The 16034-nt window shown below is 49.9% G+C and overlaps 1 protein-coding gene across 1 annotated transcript; it reads left to right on the forward strand.

Annotated features, from left to right (window-relative positions):
- The first annotated feature begins 5323 nt into the window (after positions 1–5323).
- Positions 5324–7597, forward strand: CITED4 (Cbp/p300 interacting transactivator with ED-rich tail 4). The gene is made up of 2 exons (XM_085208771.1): positions 5324–5441; positions 5704–7597. Exon 2 carries the CDS (start codon positions 5715–5717, stop codon positions 6330–6332), a length of 618 nt encoding a protein of 205 aa, XP_085064897.1. The 5' UTR covers positions 5324–5441; positions 5704–5714; the 3' UTR covers positions 6333–7597.
- The last annotated feature ends 8437 nt before the right edge of the window (positions 7598–16034 follow it).

Below are 16034 nucleotides of genomic sequence, written 5' to 3' on the forward strand. Positions count from 1 at the left end.
CAGCGAGGCCCCATGGCAGCACCCAGCAGCAGCCAGACCTTGGGTTTTTTAAGCTGACACTGACCTACAGGTTTTGGGCATGAGAGGGGATCTCTCTTTTGGCTTGGCTTGTGCAGGGGAAGGGAAGGTACTTGGTAGTGGGCAGGGCGGTCATGGGGTGTGCTGAGGGAGCCATGCAAGAACAGCCCCACGTTGTTACACAAGGACAGCACATCTGTCACAAAGACTTGCTTGGGGCACTGGGGTGCAGCCCATGGAGCACAGACAGCAGGCTGAAAACCACAGGCACAGAGCAGGGAGCAGCCAGGGGAGAGCAGGCAAGAGAAAGCAATGGGGGAAGCTCGTGTCTCAGTCGTGTGCTTCTCAACCAAAGTCCAAAGCAGGAGGCGCTTGCAAAGGACACTGGAAAGATTCCAGTGATGTTATCTGCCCCCACAGAACATGATTAGCCCAGAGGGAAGGGAAAAAAAAAGTTGTTTACAAGCTGGGCAGGCAGCTCAGTGGCTGGAGCACACTGACACCAAACTCTGCTGTTGGCCTGGCTAAACCTGCACCTTTGGAACCTAACCCTCACCTAACCCTAATCCTTCAGCATGTAGATACTGGGGAGAGATTCTATGCTGTTCATAGAATCATAGAATTACTTGGGTCGGAAGAGACCTCAAGGATCATCAAGCTCCAACACCCCTGCTGCAGGCAGGGCTGCCAAACCTCCATATCTAATACTGGACCAGGCTGCCCAGGGCCCCATCCAACATGGCCTCGAACACCTCGAAGGACCTCCTGATCAGTGCCACCAGACCATGGCTGCCCAGAGCCCCACTGAGGAGATGCATTGTGCTCTCTTGGAATCTCCACTTCTCTTCTCTGATTTGAAATCCAAGTGTTTTTAAGAAGCTCGTGTTCTTTCAGAGTGGACCCATCCACAGTTTGGGATGCAGGGTTTGCTCAGCTCGTGCACCATTCCCCATGTCTTGCCCAGGGAAATGGTTCTTGTCTCCTCACTTGTCCACCTGGAGACAAGAAATAGCCCTGGTAACAGGTGTCTAAAATAAGCTGTTGTTGGCCAGTATTTTCCTTTGTCAGAGGCTCCTATGAGACACAAGAGCTACAGCCCATGTCAAAGAGCTTAATATTAATTGACTTCTAAATTCTGGCTTGTTGACATCATTATTTAAATCCACACTGGAGGAACTCCCTGGGAATTTGGTCCTGGTTCAGTGTTTATAGCACCACTGTTTCTGTTGGACTTCACATCTTCAAAGTAGAGTTTCTCAAACCATTGCAGTTGTCCTTCCAAACAGATCCTACACAGTGCTGGGAGAAGGTGGAATCCCCAGAGACCCAACAGAATGCAGTGGTGTGAGGACAGCTGCACTCTCACAGCTGCATTAGAGAAGCATGGCATATGCAATGCCTGCCTTGTTTAACAGCCAGCCCTCCTGCATACAAAGTGACCTATTCTGCACCTCAGGGAACTCAGTGCTTGCTTTAGTGATTCACATCTGGCTTTGTCCAACCCAAAATCTTTCCCAAATGCCACAGTCAACCAGCCAACCCTTAAGCTGCTTTGGCCATGGGAGCTGCGGCAAGCCAAGAGAGTGCAAGAGGAGAGCCATGGTGATGCCTGGCATCTTGTGCTCTTTAGGGAAAAACAGTTCTTCAGGAGTCCTTTGTGATTCAGATGAGGAGTTAAACTGATGTGGAGGTGATTTATACACACTGCTGCCCCACATCTGCCCACAGCCACGGATCCATTGGCAGCTGTAGCTGATGAATCTCAACGTAGTTCACAGCTCTGTGGACTGCCAGCCTTCCACTCCACATCTCTACTCTCAGCCTTTGTCCTTCAGTGACTGGGGGGCTACAGTGGGATTTGTGGGTGTCCATCCCTCAAAGACAAGCCTTTCCCTTAATAGGTGATATTTCTAATGGCTTTAATTTTGGAACATGCAGGAGCTCTGCAGGGCCAAGCATGGAGTCAGAACCCAATCCAAGAGATTTTGAATCATGAGATTCCTCAGATCCTTCTGTTTACACCCAATGGCTCACATGGCTCAAATGGCTACTTGAGTTGTTCTGCAATCCCCCTGCAAAGCTGAATTACATCCCATAGCAACTGGGTGGGTTTAAGATAGTGGGAATTGCTTGGTCAGAGGAATAACCCCCGCATTGTCCCCATCCATCAGTACCTTTTACATCCTACAGAGCTCTGTGCTCCCACCTCTTGTCCCCATGGGTTTGGGAACATGCAGATTTTACCATAGTGATATCACTGGAGTTGTGCAGTCAGTGCATGATGGATAAAATATGAGGAGGGGACACCTATAAGCAAAAGCACAAGTAACACAGTGTAAGTGTAGAGCAGGCTGCAGGCACCCTCCTAGAAGGGAAAAGAAGAGGCTTGCAATGTTCTGGTGCTCAGGTTGCTGAGCTGATGAGCCTACATGGGTGCCTTGACCTGGGACACAAACATAGGTGGTGCTTCCAGATCCCAAAGTCATGCAAAGCCAAACCAGTGCCTCCAGAGCAGCAATCTCATTAATTCCCAGGCACGAAGCATGAAAATCTCCTCCCTCTTCACACCGGCTAATCTCACTTCTCCTTCGGGAAGGAGAAACCAGATCAGCAACTCATCCAGCCTGAAAATAATTCAGCCAGAAACTGAGCTCTTTTGGCTGGGGTCAGCTCTCTGATCCGTCCGGTTACGTTACCCCCTGGATGTTGCAGCAGAATCACCCGCTCTCAAGAGCAGTGCTGATGGCACCAGGCAGGCAGACTGGGGAAGTCCTGCATCAGGAAGCTGTGAATGACATCACTGGAGGTGGCCTCTGTGGTGACTTAGGGCAGTGGTGACCAACCAACAGCCCCCAGGGCCAGAGCTGATATGCAAACCGTTTATCTGCTTTCCCAGAAAGGTCCCACTGTGTCCATGGGCTGATTAATGGGTCTGTGGACACATCTCCATGCCCAGTACCCCTCCTTTTCCTGCAGGTACTCAGTTCTCCAAACACCGCAGGTTATGCAGGTGAAACATGACAAGACAACATAAGGCAGATCAGAGAGCTGACCCCAGCCAGGAGATCTCCATCCCTGGCTGAATGATGCTCAGGATGGATGAGTTGCTGATCTGGTTTCTGCTTCCCAAAGGAGAAGGGAGTTAAGCTGGTGTGAAGAGGGAGGGGATTTTCTCTCTCATCTGCCAGCTTGTTTGCAAAGTGAATGAGCCATTCACCACCCTGGGGGTCTTCTGCAGTTTAAACATGGAGAGCCCCTTCTCCCTGCTGCACTCAGGAGTTCCTGCCCTACGCGGAACTCACACTGTGCTCCACTCCTTTGGCTGAGGGAGGATTTCACACCTGGAAAAATCTGCAGAGGTGAAGGCAGGCACTCCCCTCATATCTGCTCCTCAGCTGGGTGTGCATCTGCAGACAAACTCTCCTTCAGGTATATGTGCAAAGCACGTGTTTGTGAGCACTAAAAAATGCATTTGTGAAAATCTCCAGCGTTAAAAAACAATCATTATATAATTACATTAAACAATTAAACAACTGATTCATCAGTTAGAGGCTCACCAACAACACCTGAAACTCATCCCAGGCACTTAACGAGGCAGAAGATGACACAAACAAAAGCAGCTCTCAGAACATCCTGGAGGTCAATGCCCTGAGCTTTGTCCATGCCTTTCTGATGGGAAGGTGCTTTCTGCTCCTGGCTGCTCACCACTGAGAGCATTACCTGCTGCTTCAAGGTGTTTTCATATAGAGATGTTCCATAGAAGGAACCCCTCGGGTCAGTGCTTTGAGGTGCTCCGCCACTATGCCCAATTTCAGCCCCTTTGTGATAGTTTAGGCCTTATTTCTGAAGTAATGCAGTTAAAAACAAACAATTCTGGCAACCTTTGAAGTACTCTGTAGGCACTTCCTCCTCCTCAGCAGGGTCTGTGAGCAAGAGGGTTATGCAGAAGACATAAACGCTGTCTAGTTCCATGCAACTGCCTGCTCTGAGTCTGCAGAAAACAGCTGTTATAGCTGTTATTATCAGAACTGTGATCTGTAATGCTGAAGTTATAGGCTGCACAGGAAAGCACACGCACAAAGGTGGAAAGGAGCTGGGGAAGCAAGTTTAACTTTGCCATCACCTGCCTTCCAAGTGGGTAACCATAGAGCACTAATGCCTTCAGAAAGAAATCTCTTGGTTCCATCAAAACAAAAAATAAATAAATAAAGGGGAAAAAACCACTGTGCCATGGGGAAGAATCAGGTCCTGCAGGGAGCAAGAGTATTGCTGAGGTCTCTGCCCACAGTAACATTAGCTGGCTAGAACAGCTCTGCAGAGAAGCAGGTGGGTTGCACTGGGACACAGTGAGCAAAACTGCATGCAGAGAGTAAAGACACTGCTGCAGGAAGAGTTATACCAGCAAATCTCTGCTTGGAACAATCACCTTGCTACCAGCTGTGCTGAGACAAAGTCAGTTCATCCCTCCTGGGAGGGCACTGCTGGCAGAGGAATGAAGGCATTTACCTGGTGCCATTGTGTGAGCAACCTCATTCATGTTGCTGGTGAGTGTTCTCTGTGCAGGAGTATCTCATTGCTGCCCACACTGCAAGAACTGCAGGCAAGCAAAGGAGACCAGGCTGTAGCAGCTCTGGCAGCACTCGACAAACTGCTGCATGCACGTCCTTCAGTATGAGCAAGAAATCCAACACGGCCACCACAGTGTGATGGGGTGCAAAGGCTTTGTCAGGGCAACAGTGGAGAAGAGGAAGACAAAGGTGGTTGACTCCCCCAGAGAGCTGATCTGACACTGTCTGCAGTATCAGGGGTGAATGACATCCCTGCTCAGGAGGCAGGAGAGCGCCATTCCAAATGTAAGAGAACGTAATGCATGGAAGTGCAGTTTAAAATTAGTGCTTCATATAAATGCACCACCATTCCCCACTTGCACGGACCAGGAAACAGCCTGTCAGTAGTTCCCCAGCATCCCGGGCCCACCCTTACATGAGCCCCTGAGTCCCAGCAAAGTCTGTATGACACAGCGTGCTGCCGGGCTGTTCTACCCCCCAAGCCTGCCCAAGGAGTCAGCGCCTCGGATCCGGGAAGGGAACCTGGTGGGGATATGCCAACTTCATTGCGCCCCGTGCTGGAGGGATCCGGCCCTCCTCACACCGTAACTGTGACATGTCGTGACAACGGAGAGCCCCATCAGCTGCCGTGCTGCGCTGTGCCTGGACGGAGCCGCCAAGCCGGGCATTGGGCAGGGCGTTCTGCTGTCGGGGGCCGGGCAGCACCGGGCCGCGCCTCCAATGGGTGCTGGGGGCCGGGCTGCGCGTCCCGCCCTGCCCGCTCCTCTATAAGTACCGGGAGCTGCGCGCCCCGCACAGAGTTGAGCTGAGTAGTGTCGCAGTGTCGGTGCTTGGAGCCGCTGGAGCCCCGGATCGGTGCGTACCGCGCGGGCACAGCCGGGCTCCCCGCCGCGATCCCGGGGCGGTGCGGAGGGGCGCCGCGGTTCGAGTCGCGCTGGGCTGTACCGGCCGGCGGCGGGCGGGCGGGCTGCAGCTCGGCTCCGCGGGAGGTTGCAGCGCTGCGCCTTTCACCCGGAGCGAAGTTGCGGGGTGCTCTTCGGTAGAAGTCGTCTCGGACGGGAGTGGGAAGCGGTGCTGCTCCCGGGAGCCTTTCCCTGAGCTGCGTGTCGCCTTGCAGGGGCCGGAGCTATGGCTGAACATATGATGATGTCCATGAACCACGGTGGCACCGGGCTGCAGAGCTACCGGATGGGTGTGAGTGGGCTGCAGGGACCACCGCAGCATGGGCAGCACGTGCTGAGGACGCTACCTGCAGCAGGTCAGATGATGCCTTATGGAGGGGCCGGAATGGATGGTGCGATGAGGCCCAGACCCAACCTCAGCGGGCAGATGAGCCACCACCAGATGCAGAATGCGATGATGTTCAACGGCCCGAGTCAACAGCAGCAGCAGTACATGGGGCCGGTGGGCACCCAGCAGCTCATGGCTAGTATGCACCTACAAAAACTCAACACCCAGTACCAGGGTCACCCACTGGGCATGAGCAACGGGCCCATGGGAGCTGGTGCTCAGCAGTACAGAGTGGGGCCCAGCCAGCACCCAGGCATGCAGCACATGCCCTCACCGGCTCTGACCTTGAACGTTATGGACACTGATCTCATAGACGAGGAGGTTTTGACGTCCCTTGTCCTGGAACTGGGGTTGGACCGGATTCAGGAGCTGCCAGAGCTGTTCTTGGGACAGAACGAGTTCGACTTCATTTCAGACTTTGTTAGCAAACAGCAACCCAGTGCCATCAGCTGTTGAGGGGCTTTGAGCTCCTCCTTGTGTCTTAGTGGTTTTGAGTTTGTTTCTAACTTCCTTCTCCACCTGCCATCCTCCTCCCTTCTCCTGCCTTGCCCTGTCCTGGATTCCTAACCTCCCTAAAGAGACAATCATCGGACACTGGCTTGCAATGGATTGCTTTTCTCTTCTGTGTGGTTTTTCACTTGGGAGTTCATGGGGTGGGAACCATGTGTACCCCAAACAGAGCAGATCAAGAGTTCTTGCTGTAGAGCTGCCTCTAAATGGCATTAACAGGATTTCTGGCTTAAATGGAAGTAATGGACTTACGACTTTCCACAACCAGGCTTTGAGCACAGGGAGCGACGGGCAGCTGGCAGCCCTGCTGGGAGCTGGATTTGCTCAAGGATTCTGCGGTGCCAGCAAAGTTAAAGGATCCCCAGAGAGGATTGTCTCCCCACTGCATGGTTTGAACCAGTTTGCCCTTGCAAACATGGGTGGGGTTAGATTATTTCTTGGGACTTTCTGCTGTGACAGTGAATAGGTTTTCAGCCTTGTCTGTTCAGCTCAGAAAGGGGCTCTTCCCCACCAGCAGGCTTTTTTTTTTTTTTCTTCCTCCTGAACTGACTGAGCAAAATAAACTATGCCTTGGGGAAGGGTGTGCATAGGTGCCTAAATGTTCATCCCTGTGGAACTATGGGTCTCCAACATGTACAATTAGCAATCAACTGTAAAATTTACTCACTGTTTAGAGGCTAATTCAGGCACAAGGCTTAAAGCTGCAGTCTAGCTCCACTTTTTTCCACCTCTGAAACCAAATAAAGACCGTGCAACTGTATATTCCAGAGCTAATCTTATTTATTTTTCCTATGATTATTTATTTGCAAAGGGCTCCTTTTGTTATTTGGCTTTGGGACCGCTGGGAAGGATGCATGGAGAGTACTGCAGCTTTAAGATGCTGGCTTCAGGAAAAAGAAAGCCTGGGATAGTTTTCAAGCTGCGTTTCAGATGATCGCTGCAACCCAAGGTCTTTGTGCTGAGCACACAGGGCTGTGTAAATCTAACACCCTCGGAAAGCGATAAAGATGACTCGATTCCTAATTCCCTTACTCGGGGAAGGTTAAATGTAAAAGCTGGTGGGGTTTTGTTTCCTCCGCTGTCTCTCGTTTCCAGGCACTGTGGAAAGCTGCTGGTATCTCCTAGTTGCTGCTGCCCTCTGCTGCTGACAGCTCCTGACAACGACCAAGAGAGAATGTACAGATGAATTTGCAAATAAAAACTGAAACGTCTCCGGTGTGCATTTGTGTAGTGCTGTCTCTGGCATGGGTGCAGTGTGGAAGGCTGGGAAGAAGTGGGGTTCTTCTGCTGCTGTTGGTGAATCCCATCACCCCCAACCTGACACCCAAATTGTAAGGATTGTGTTTAGAGCTTAAGGCTTGGAATAAGTACTGGTGGATTGGGAATATGGTCCATTGTCAGTCCTCATAGCGTGGCTGGGAAGGTGAGGTGCTCTCTGTATTGAGGTTGATGTCCTATGGATGGTGGCTGCTGCTGCCTGGCCCCATGGTGCTCACACAGATGTGTGGGGGCTCCTTACTCTTCTTGCAGACCCATCAGCTGCACTCAGAAACCTCTGCCGCTTTCTGTGCCGTAAAGGTCCTAAAAATCAAGATGGCCTTTGGGATTTCCTTCTTTCCCAGAGCTGAGGTTTTTCTTTTTGTATGGTTCCTAACAAGACCTCTTGTCCTGCAGGAATTTTTCCAAGTGTCTCTCTGTTGCCCTGCAGCAATGGAGCTGTGGGTGCTGCTATTCAATGGCTGAATAACTTTGGCCACACTTTGGATCACCTCTGGGTGTCACCTGGCCTTGTTCCTTGTGCAGCTTTAGAGCAAGTGTGCAAGTCCTGTCCTTGCAGAAAGCCTTTGGTGATTGTGCCTTTGCAATCTGGAGAGCTGATCAAAACGTGCATGGCACAGCTGGTGTTGCAGGGGTGAGAGCTCCATTTGGGCTCTCTGCTTGGGGGCAGTGGGCTGTCAAAGACCTGCAAGAGCGTTGCTTTCTCTGCAGAGGTTGTAGTTAAACAGCTAGAAGTTGGCAGCTGGATTTGTTCCTCAGATTAGAAGAGCTGAACCTAAAATAAACAGGCGTGTTATAGGTTGTTGGTTGTGGCTGCAGGGGGAGCAGGCAGTGCGATGCACCACTGTGGCCAGTAGTGTCACAGCTACAAAGCAGGGAACCACGTCCACCCTGCAGCTGCAGGATTGTCAACTTTAGCATGTTTTTTAAGTGGTGTCCCAGGAACAGGAACACATTGCTCTGTAGGAAGCACTTTGCATTTGATGCAGTTTGGATGGAGAAACATATCTGCATGTCCTCTTGGCTCTGTCCCTACGTCCTGCTGGGAGGTGGTGCATGCAGGGTCGTGGTGCTCCTGGAGCACAGGAGCTGAGAGTGTCAGAGTTGTGAAGGCACTGCCAGGTCCCAGTCAGCACTGTCTTGGGACTTTGTCCCTGCAGGCTCAGCTGAGTGTATTCCAGTGTCAGCTTTTTCACCTCTGCATTTCCCTGGAAGATACCATTGAGGTCAGCTGTTCGATTCCCCAAATAACTCAGGCCAAAGCCACATATGGTTTCTGCTAGTGATGCACTGCTTGTGGCTAGGTGAGCCTAAACTTGCTTTTCCCAGTGAGCTGACCCTGACCTCTTCACCCAGCAGCAGGGTGTTTCTCCAAAGCCTCAGCGTTTGCAGGGAGCTGACATGGAGTACTGGAAACCATTGCTGAGCGACAGTGCCACGACAGTTTGGGAGCTCTGAGGACAAAAGCAGCCTCAATGCAGGATGTGCTCTTCAAACCTGCAGCACACTCCTTGCATGGTGCATCAAATGATGCTGGGAAGCACCTCTACAGGAGTCCCTTGTCTTTGCTGGGATAAAGGAAGATTCTCCCATCCCACTGCCTGCTCCTGGTGGGATGGCTGGGGCATTCCTGTCCCCTGCTGGGCTCTGTTACGATCCAAATAGGTTTTGTAATTATACTTGTAAAGACCAGGCCTGGAGGCAGGGAGCGTGTGTGTAAAAGTACAGAAAGAAAAGGCATTTCTGTACACCTCTCTCTCAGCCCACGTGTCTGCAGGACGATGAAGCTCGCAGATAACACTCAGTGATTCAGAGTAGTAGAGAACTGGGGAAGGATTTGTGAATAACAAGTGATGGAATGAGCAATGACTGGTAAATATCAGGTGATTGCAGTAGATTTGACCTTTCTGACTTCAGCTGCAGCTACTCAGCAGAGATCTTTGTGTCATAATGAATATTTGTATGAAGAATCTTAGCTTGTTGTTCAGCAGAAGACAGAAAAGCAAAGGGAAAGTTAGAAATCATTAGGAGAGACTTAGAAAGCAGAAGGCAGCAATGAGTGCCCTGCAGTAAATACAGAATTCAGTTGCATCCTTCGTACTGCCTGTGCTGGTGAACTGTCCCAATGCTCACCTGCTTATCACAAAAATGATACTAAGAGAAACTGTAGAAAAAAGGGCAACATGCGAAGCAGAGAAATATTTCTCAAAAGAAATGATAAAATATAGTATGGCCATCTGGTCAGGAAGTAAAATTCTGGGTAGCAAAGATTTGTAAAACAAATAAAAGGGAAGGGGAATAAGGTGTGATTTTTCCCCAGTGTATTCGAAGGTGTCTGCTGATCCCTGCAGCTTTAGGTCCCAAAAGAGACAAAGTCCCATTTGCTGTCAAAGGGACTGAGAACACCAGATGAGAACTGCTGGGGAAGGTCAAGCCAAAAGCCCATCTAGCCTTACATGCTCTCTTGGAGCAGGTAGAGGGGGCATCTGAGAAATCAGGTGGTTGGATGTGGTCCTCACGATGCTCCTTCCCAGCTTTTGGAAAGTAGTGGTCCAAGGAGCTCCTGTGCCACAGGTTATCCCTACCATAAAGACACCCAGCTGGGGCCCTACCCACCCTACAGTCACTATTTAATTCGTGGATGCATTCAGCAATACCTGGTGCCATCGAAATGCAGAGAGCTGTGAAGATGTAAGAAAGCTCTTTGTAAGATGCTTAAGCTCTGCAAACTCCTCTTCATTTTAAACCTGCCACTGACTCACTTTGTTGGGTGTCCCCTCATTCCCAATCATTCCATACTCATCTCCTCCACACCAGTAATGATTTTATATCTTCTGTCATGTTCCTCCCAGAGCCACCCCCCATTCAAGACTCACTTCATCTTGTAGATTGTCTTCATCACCTTTTCCTGTCCTGTTTCTAGTTTTACAAGATGGGGGAAGAAACAGCAGTACTTTAAGCCATAGATGTGTCATGTATTTCTCCAGTGCTATAATTAGGACTAGCTGTTCTATTTTCCACTTATTCATCACAGAGCTATAGAAAGATTTGGACTGAAAGGGACCTTTGGAGGTCACTGTTTAATCTCCTGCTCCAACCAGGACTGGCTTCAGAGATAGGGCATGTTGCTCAGGGCCTTATCCATCCAAAGTCTGAAAACCTCCCAGAATGGCATTTCTCCACATCCTTGTTTCAGTGCTGCACTGCTCTCATTTCTTTCCCAGTTTCTCCCATTTCAGTTGCTTGCTGGTTGACACAAGCAGTGACCTGGCCTGTATACACAGACTCCGAAGGATAATATTGCATTTGTAGCAACTTTTGCATGGTATGGTTCTCTCTCCTTTGAGCACTACCAGCCAAGGTGATGGAGGATGACCACCTCTGCATGTTAAGAAAGGTGCAATTGTTGCCCAGTCAACAGCAAATGTCATTCTCTGTTGATAGCTGTGGCAAGAGCTGCAGCCCCAGCCCTATCCTACACATCCTGAGCAGTGGGACAGGAGAACTTTGGCTGTAGCAGAGGGTGCTGGAGGGTTTTGTGGCTTCTGTAACAGCCAAATCTTTGGGAAAGGGAGGATTGGGGTTTTGCAGGAAATGACCATCAGGCCAGAGTGTTTTTGGACCTCCTTCTTAAATATTTAGAACAAAAAAACACGTCCCTGCTGCACTGGAATGCAGGTGTTGGTGCGACCTATGCAGCACAGAGTAGGGTGAGGAAGGGAAGCTGACACACATCTTTGATGCAATACAGTAAGCATCCCTGTTCCAACCAGGACTTGGGACAAAGTAGGGAACCTGCCACAGCTCATCTTCATGTCCATCTGGATTCACAGGAACCAGCTGAGAGTTCAGGGTCAGCACGTATGTGCGTGGAAAAGAGTCTGAAAGCACCAGCTGCTGGCCTGCTGACTCAATGTTTTCTTTCTCTTTTGGGTCAGCAGCTTTGTGTACTCTCTGAATCATGGGGAAGGGGTCACAGTCAAGAAGAGCAGCACAGAGGTGTTGTGCTGTGCACCTCTGCCCTGAGCCAGGCATGCAGGCTGTGGTCTCACACACGTGCTGCTGTGGAGCATGCATGGAGAATGGTTCCCCTTTTCTTTCACCAAATGAAGCATGAATTCCCAGGAGCTTCCACATGACTGGGAATTAGGGAAAGCAGCTCTTTGCCAAATCCAAGTGATATTTCCAGATCCAACAGACTAAGCCCATAGCTTTGCAAGCAACTGCTTTTGCAAGCATCTAATCCCAACCCGACTCCTAATTCAGCCAGTGTGCTGAAGGAGGGGGAGAGAAGAGGGTATGTGCACCCCAGGTCTCTGATCAAACACACGGGGTTACTCTGTGGTCCATCTCTAGCAGTATTTGTAAGATGAAGGTCCCTCCTGGGGTATGTAGTTGGTTATGGCACATTACAACACTGATAACTTTCAGATGCTGGTTTCAGAGTGCCGTTAGGTTGCTTCATAATTGCTACACCAAGGTATGGACCAAGTCCTGCTTTTCCTGTTTCAACTGTAAATGCAAAAGACGGTTACAGGGCATTATAGCAAACTGAAAGAAGTTTTGGCAAGCCAGCCAAGTCCCGTTTTCAGTTGTGTTTGTGTAGCTCAGAAGCACTGAGACCTTTTAGTGCAAAGAGGGCCACGTTGCATCCTGCAGCCTCCGGATGGAAGATAATTTCCTTTCCAGATTTGCCAGAAATATCCCCGACTTCACATTTCCAGGGAATTCTACAAGTTCAGCCTGCTCCAAAAGTCTGTGTCTTATTCATGACCTGTGAAGCACAGCGTGGGTGAGGAGACCTCAGTTCATCAGCTTTCTTGTCTTTTCCCACTCCGTTCTGTGAGCAGTGCCAAGAGCAAGCTGTGTTTACAAAGGGGACACACTTAGGTCAGGGAAGGAGCAGTAGTTTTAATAATTAAACACAGTCTTCCTCAGTGTTTCTGATGAAAAGAAGAGGAAGAAGAAGAAGAGGAGCTCAGCAATGTCTGGTCTGCTGGAGGGGTACAGGAAAGGGTAGGCAGTGTAGCCCTACTTGGTGAAATTAAGTAAAATCCTCAGAAAGCATCTCACGGAGGTGAGATTTGAAGGTGTCTATTTGCCTCCTGTGATAGGAAAGCAAAGCAAGCTAAACCTTGAGGACGGTGTGCTACACACCCCAGAGCAGACAAATGCCACTCCAAGTGTGTGCATGCAGCAAATGCTGCACAGTGTTCAGTGGCTTAAAAAGAAACTGCTAGAAACCACTGCTGAATCCTGCCCATACACCCCAAGGAGCCCTTGTGCAAACACAACTGTTGCATTTGTTAAAGGCACGACTGCCACAGATGCCTGATTTCTCCTGCAAAGCTTCTGCAACAATCCAGGGCTGTGAACAACATCAGCTGAAGTGTTCAAGGCTGCTTCAGATTGGAGGATTGTATTTCCAAAGAGTTTTTAAAAGCTGTCGGTGCTGCAGGGTGTCCCAGCATGGGGCTGCATGATCTGCTCTGTTCACTTCAGTCTGAAGGACCTTGGGTGAATTCAAGGCAAGGAAAGTCAAGTTTATAAATAGCCCATCTCAGGAAAAGGCACTTTCCGTTCTTGTGTCAGTACATTGCAAAGAATAAAGAACATTCATAGATGAAAAAGCTCTTCTCAACTTTTCAGCATGTAAACCTCTGCATCTGCTTCAGTGTGCTCAGCTCCCAGGGCCCAGCAGGGTGGCAGGCAGGGGGCACAGCTTCCTATCCTGCAGTTTGGCACGGCCAGCAGGCAGAGAGGAGGCTCCTTGCAGCACGATGCTCTTTGCAGCACAATGCTCTTTGCAGCATGGTGCTCCTTGCAGCACGATGCTCCTGCAGCACGATGCTCTTTGCAGCACGATGCTCCTGCAGCACGATGCTCCTTGCAGCACGATGCTCCTGCAGCACGATGCTCTTTGTAGCACGATGCTCCTTGCAGCGCGATGCTCCTGCAGCACGATGCTCTTTGTAGCACGATGCTCCTTGCAGCGCGATGCTCCATCAGCTCCTTCATTTCTGCACTGCAGATCGAAGTTACGTGAGAACTCTGAAGAACTTGAGCATGCTGGAGGAGCGCTGCAGTGCAAGGGGATGGCCTTGCATTAAAAGACCTTCCTATGCTTTCACAGATCACTGGAATGCAGGCTAAAATACACAACAGTGCAGGAATAAGAAAGAAAAAAGAAAAGAGAGGTGAATCCTCTGTCATAGTGTAATAGTGGCAACAAGACAGCTAGGAGAAAAGGGATGGACCCTGCAGCTCCTGCTCCAAGCACAGCAACTCGGTCCAGGAGCACCATATAGGAACTTTGAGGACCCAATGTAAGCCGCAGGCATCTTGCAGGCTACTCTGTTAAAGAGGCTGTTTCTGAAGACCTGTCCCTTTCTGAAGGGCAGATCTGACACCCCGGGTCACCCAGAAGGTCCACGGGGCGCTGCTGCCTCCCGGTGGCCCCGGCGAGCAGCACAGCCCAGTCCAGCAGCAGCACTGGGGGAACTGGGAGGCTGGGTGAGCATCGTGGGTCACTTCCGGGCGGTTTGCTCCCGGTGCAAGGCATGGATTGATTTAGCAGTTAACATTCATGCCTGCTGTTGATGAAAGCTCTTTGTGAACGAGGATCCATCAGGAAGCTCGAGCCGTGCTCCCTTCTACCATGGATCGTCAGTCCATGTGTGCAGTGAAATCTCGTGACCCAGAGATTCCCTTTGTCATTACCATTTTTATTGGTTCCCTCACCCCCCCCTCCCCAAAAATAAAAAAAAACAACCCTATTTCTGGGGGCAGAAAAGCACCCAAAGAAGATGCCGGTCCTTTCAGGCAATGCAATGTGTAAATTATCAGGCCAGAAATTTACACAACAAAACATCTCCAAGGGGCAGGCTGGTTGTCTGTCCTTCCTTCAGGGCTGACACTGGCAAATCAGAACAAAAGAGCAGCAAGAGAAAGATCACTTTTTCTCCTTGATGAGAGCATCGTTGTTCATCGAAGGACGGAGAGAGTGCAGGGTTTTATAACAAGAAATGCACCTCACTGAAATGGAAGCTCTTTCAGAAGAGCAGCTCGTCCAGAAGAGCAGGCTGTACAGCTGAACTATTGCAGTGTGGACACAGAACTTCGGAAGCCACAAAGCCAAGATAGAGACCTGGATTCTTACTGTGACCTGGTACCATAAGATGGACCATCAGGAAACTCACTAAGCCTCAAGTCGGAGACATTCCTTACCAGCAGCGCTGGATGCATGGGGGTAAATCCTGCTACCATGCATAGCTGACAATAAGATCTTCAGCTTATACATATTTCTTGTGTGACACGTGTCGAAGTTCCTCAGAGTGTGTTACATGTTCAGTGACTGGTTCCAAGCAGGACCTACTGTTTCCTTGGTACAAAGACTCAGAACTTCCTTATCTTCACAGTTCAGAGACACAGCTTTGTTATCTAAGCAAACTGCAGAGCAGGGCTAGCCATCAATGAACACTAGCAAGCTTAACAATGTTGTTACAACTGATAACACTTCCATAGAAAATATATATAATATGATCTTTCACAGTATTGGTTCTTTCCTTCAGACTGTGCTTTTATGTCTTGACAACAGTTTGCTTCGTTGGTGCATCTAAAAGACAACACATCAGCACAAATTACTGCAATCCAACACCTTCATACTTGTTTCTCAATTTACTTTCTTAAAACTTTCTTAGGAATGTAATTTGGGGATTTGGGGAGGATCATAAAATCATAGAATGGCCTGGATTGAAAAGGACCACAATGATCATCCAGTTCCAACCCCCTGCTGTGTGCAGGGTCACCACCATCACACCAGGCTGCCCAGAGCCACATCCAGCTGGCCTTGAATGCCTCCAGGAAGGGGTATCCACAGCCTCCTTGGGCAGCCTGTTCCAGTACCTCACTGGATGATGTTATGATGATTTTATCTTCTCTTGGAATGCGTTCTATTTCACATTAGTCTGCGTCACAAAAAGGTTCAGTGTGGGAAATGACCGACTGCACTCAGTGTCCCAGCCATGCCTGTGCTTTGTGAGGAGCCCATTTGCTCACAGTCTTAACATAACGTTGATCCATTGTGGATCCCCTTTATAGCGCTTACAGTACAGCAATGGATAAAACAACAGACACACAGACAGCCCAAATAAAGCACTGACCCGCACCAAATCAAAACCGAACAGCTTCACCAAAGTGCTGAAAGCCCCGAATTGCCTCGAATTGCCCCCAAAATATCTCCCAAACCACCCCGTACCCGCGGGGCTGCGAGCACGCCGGGAGTGGCCGCGATGCTGCCTCCCCGCAGCCAATCACAGCACGTGTTCCACCTACTGACAGCTTGAAGAACCAATAGCCGCCAAGTTTTCA

This window comes from Meleagris gallopavo, chromosome 25 (assembly GCF_905368555.1).
Source record: "Meleagris gallopavo chromosome 25, MGAL_WU_HG_1.1, whole genome shotgun sequence".
Lineage (NCBI taxonomy): Eukaryota > Metazoa > Chordata > Aves > Galliformes > Phasianidae > Meleagris > Meleagris gallopavo.

Bases quoted from the DNA above. Each gene is read 5' to 3' on its own strand.
- CITED4 (XM_085208771.1), top strand. From the start codon at position 5,715: ATGGCTGAACATATGATGATGTCCATGAACCACGGTGGCACCGGGCTG.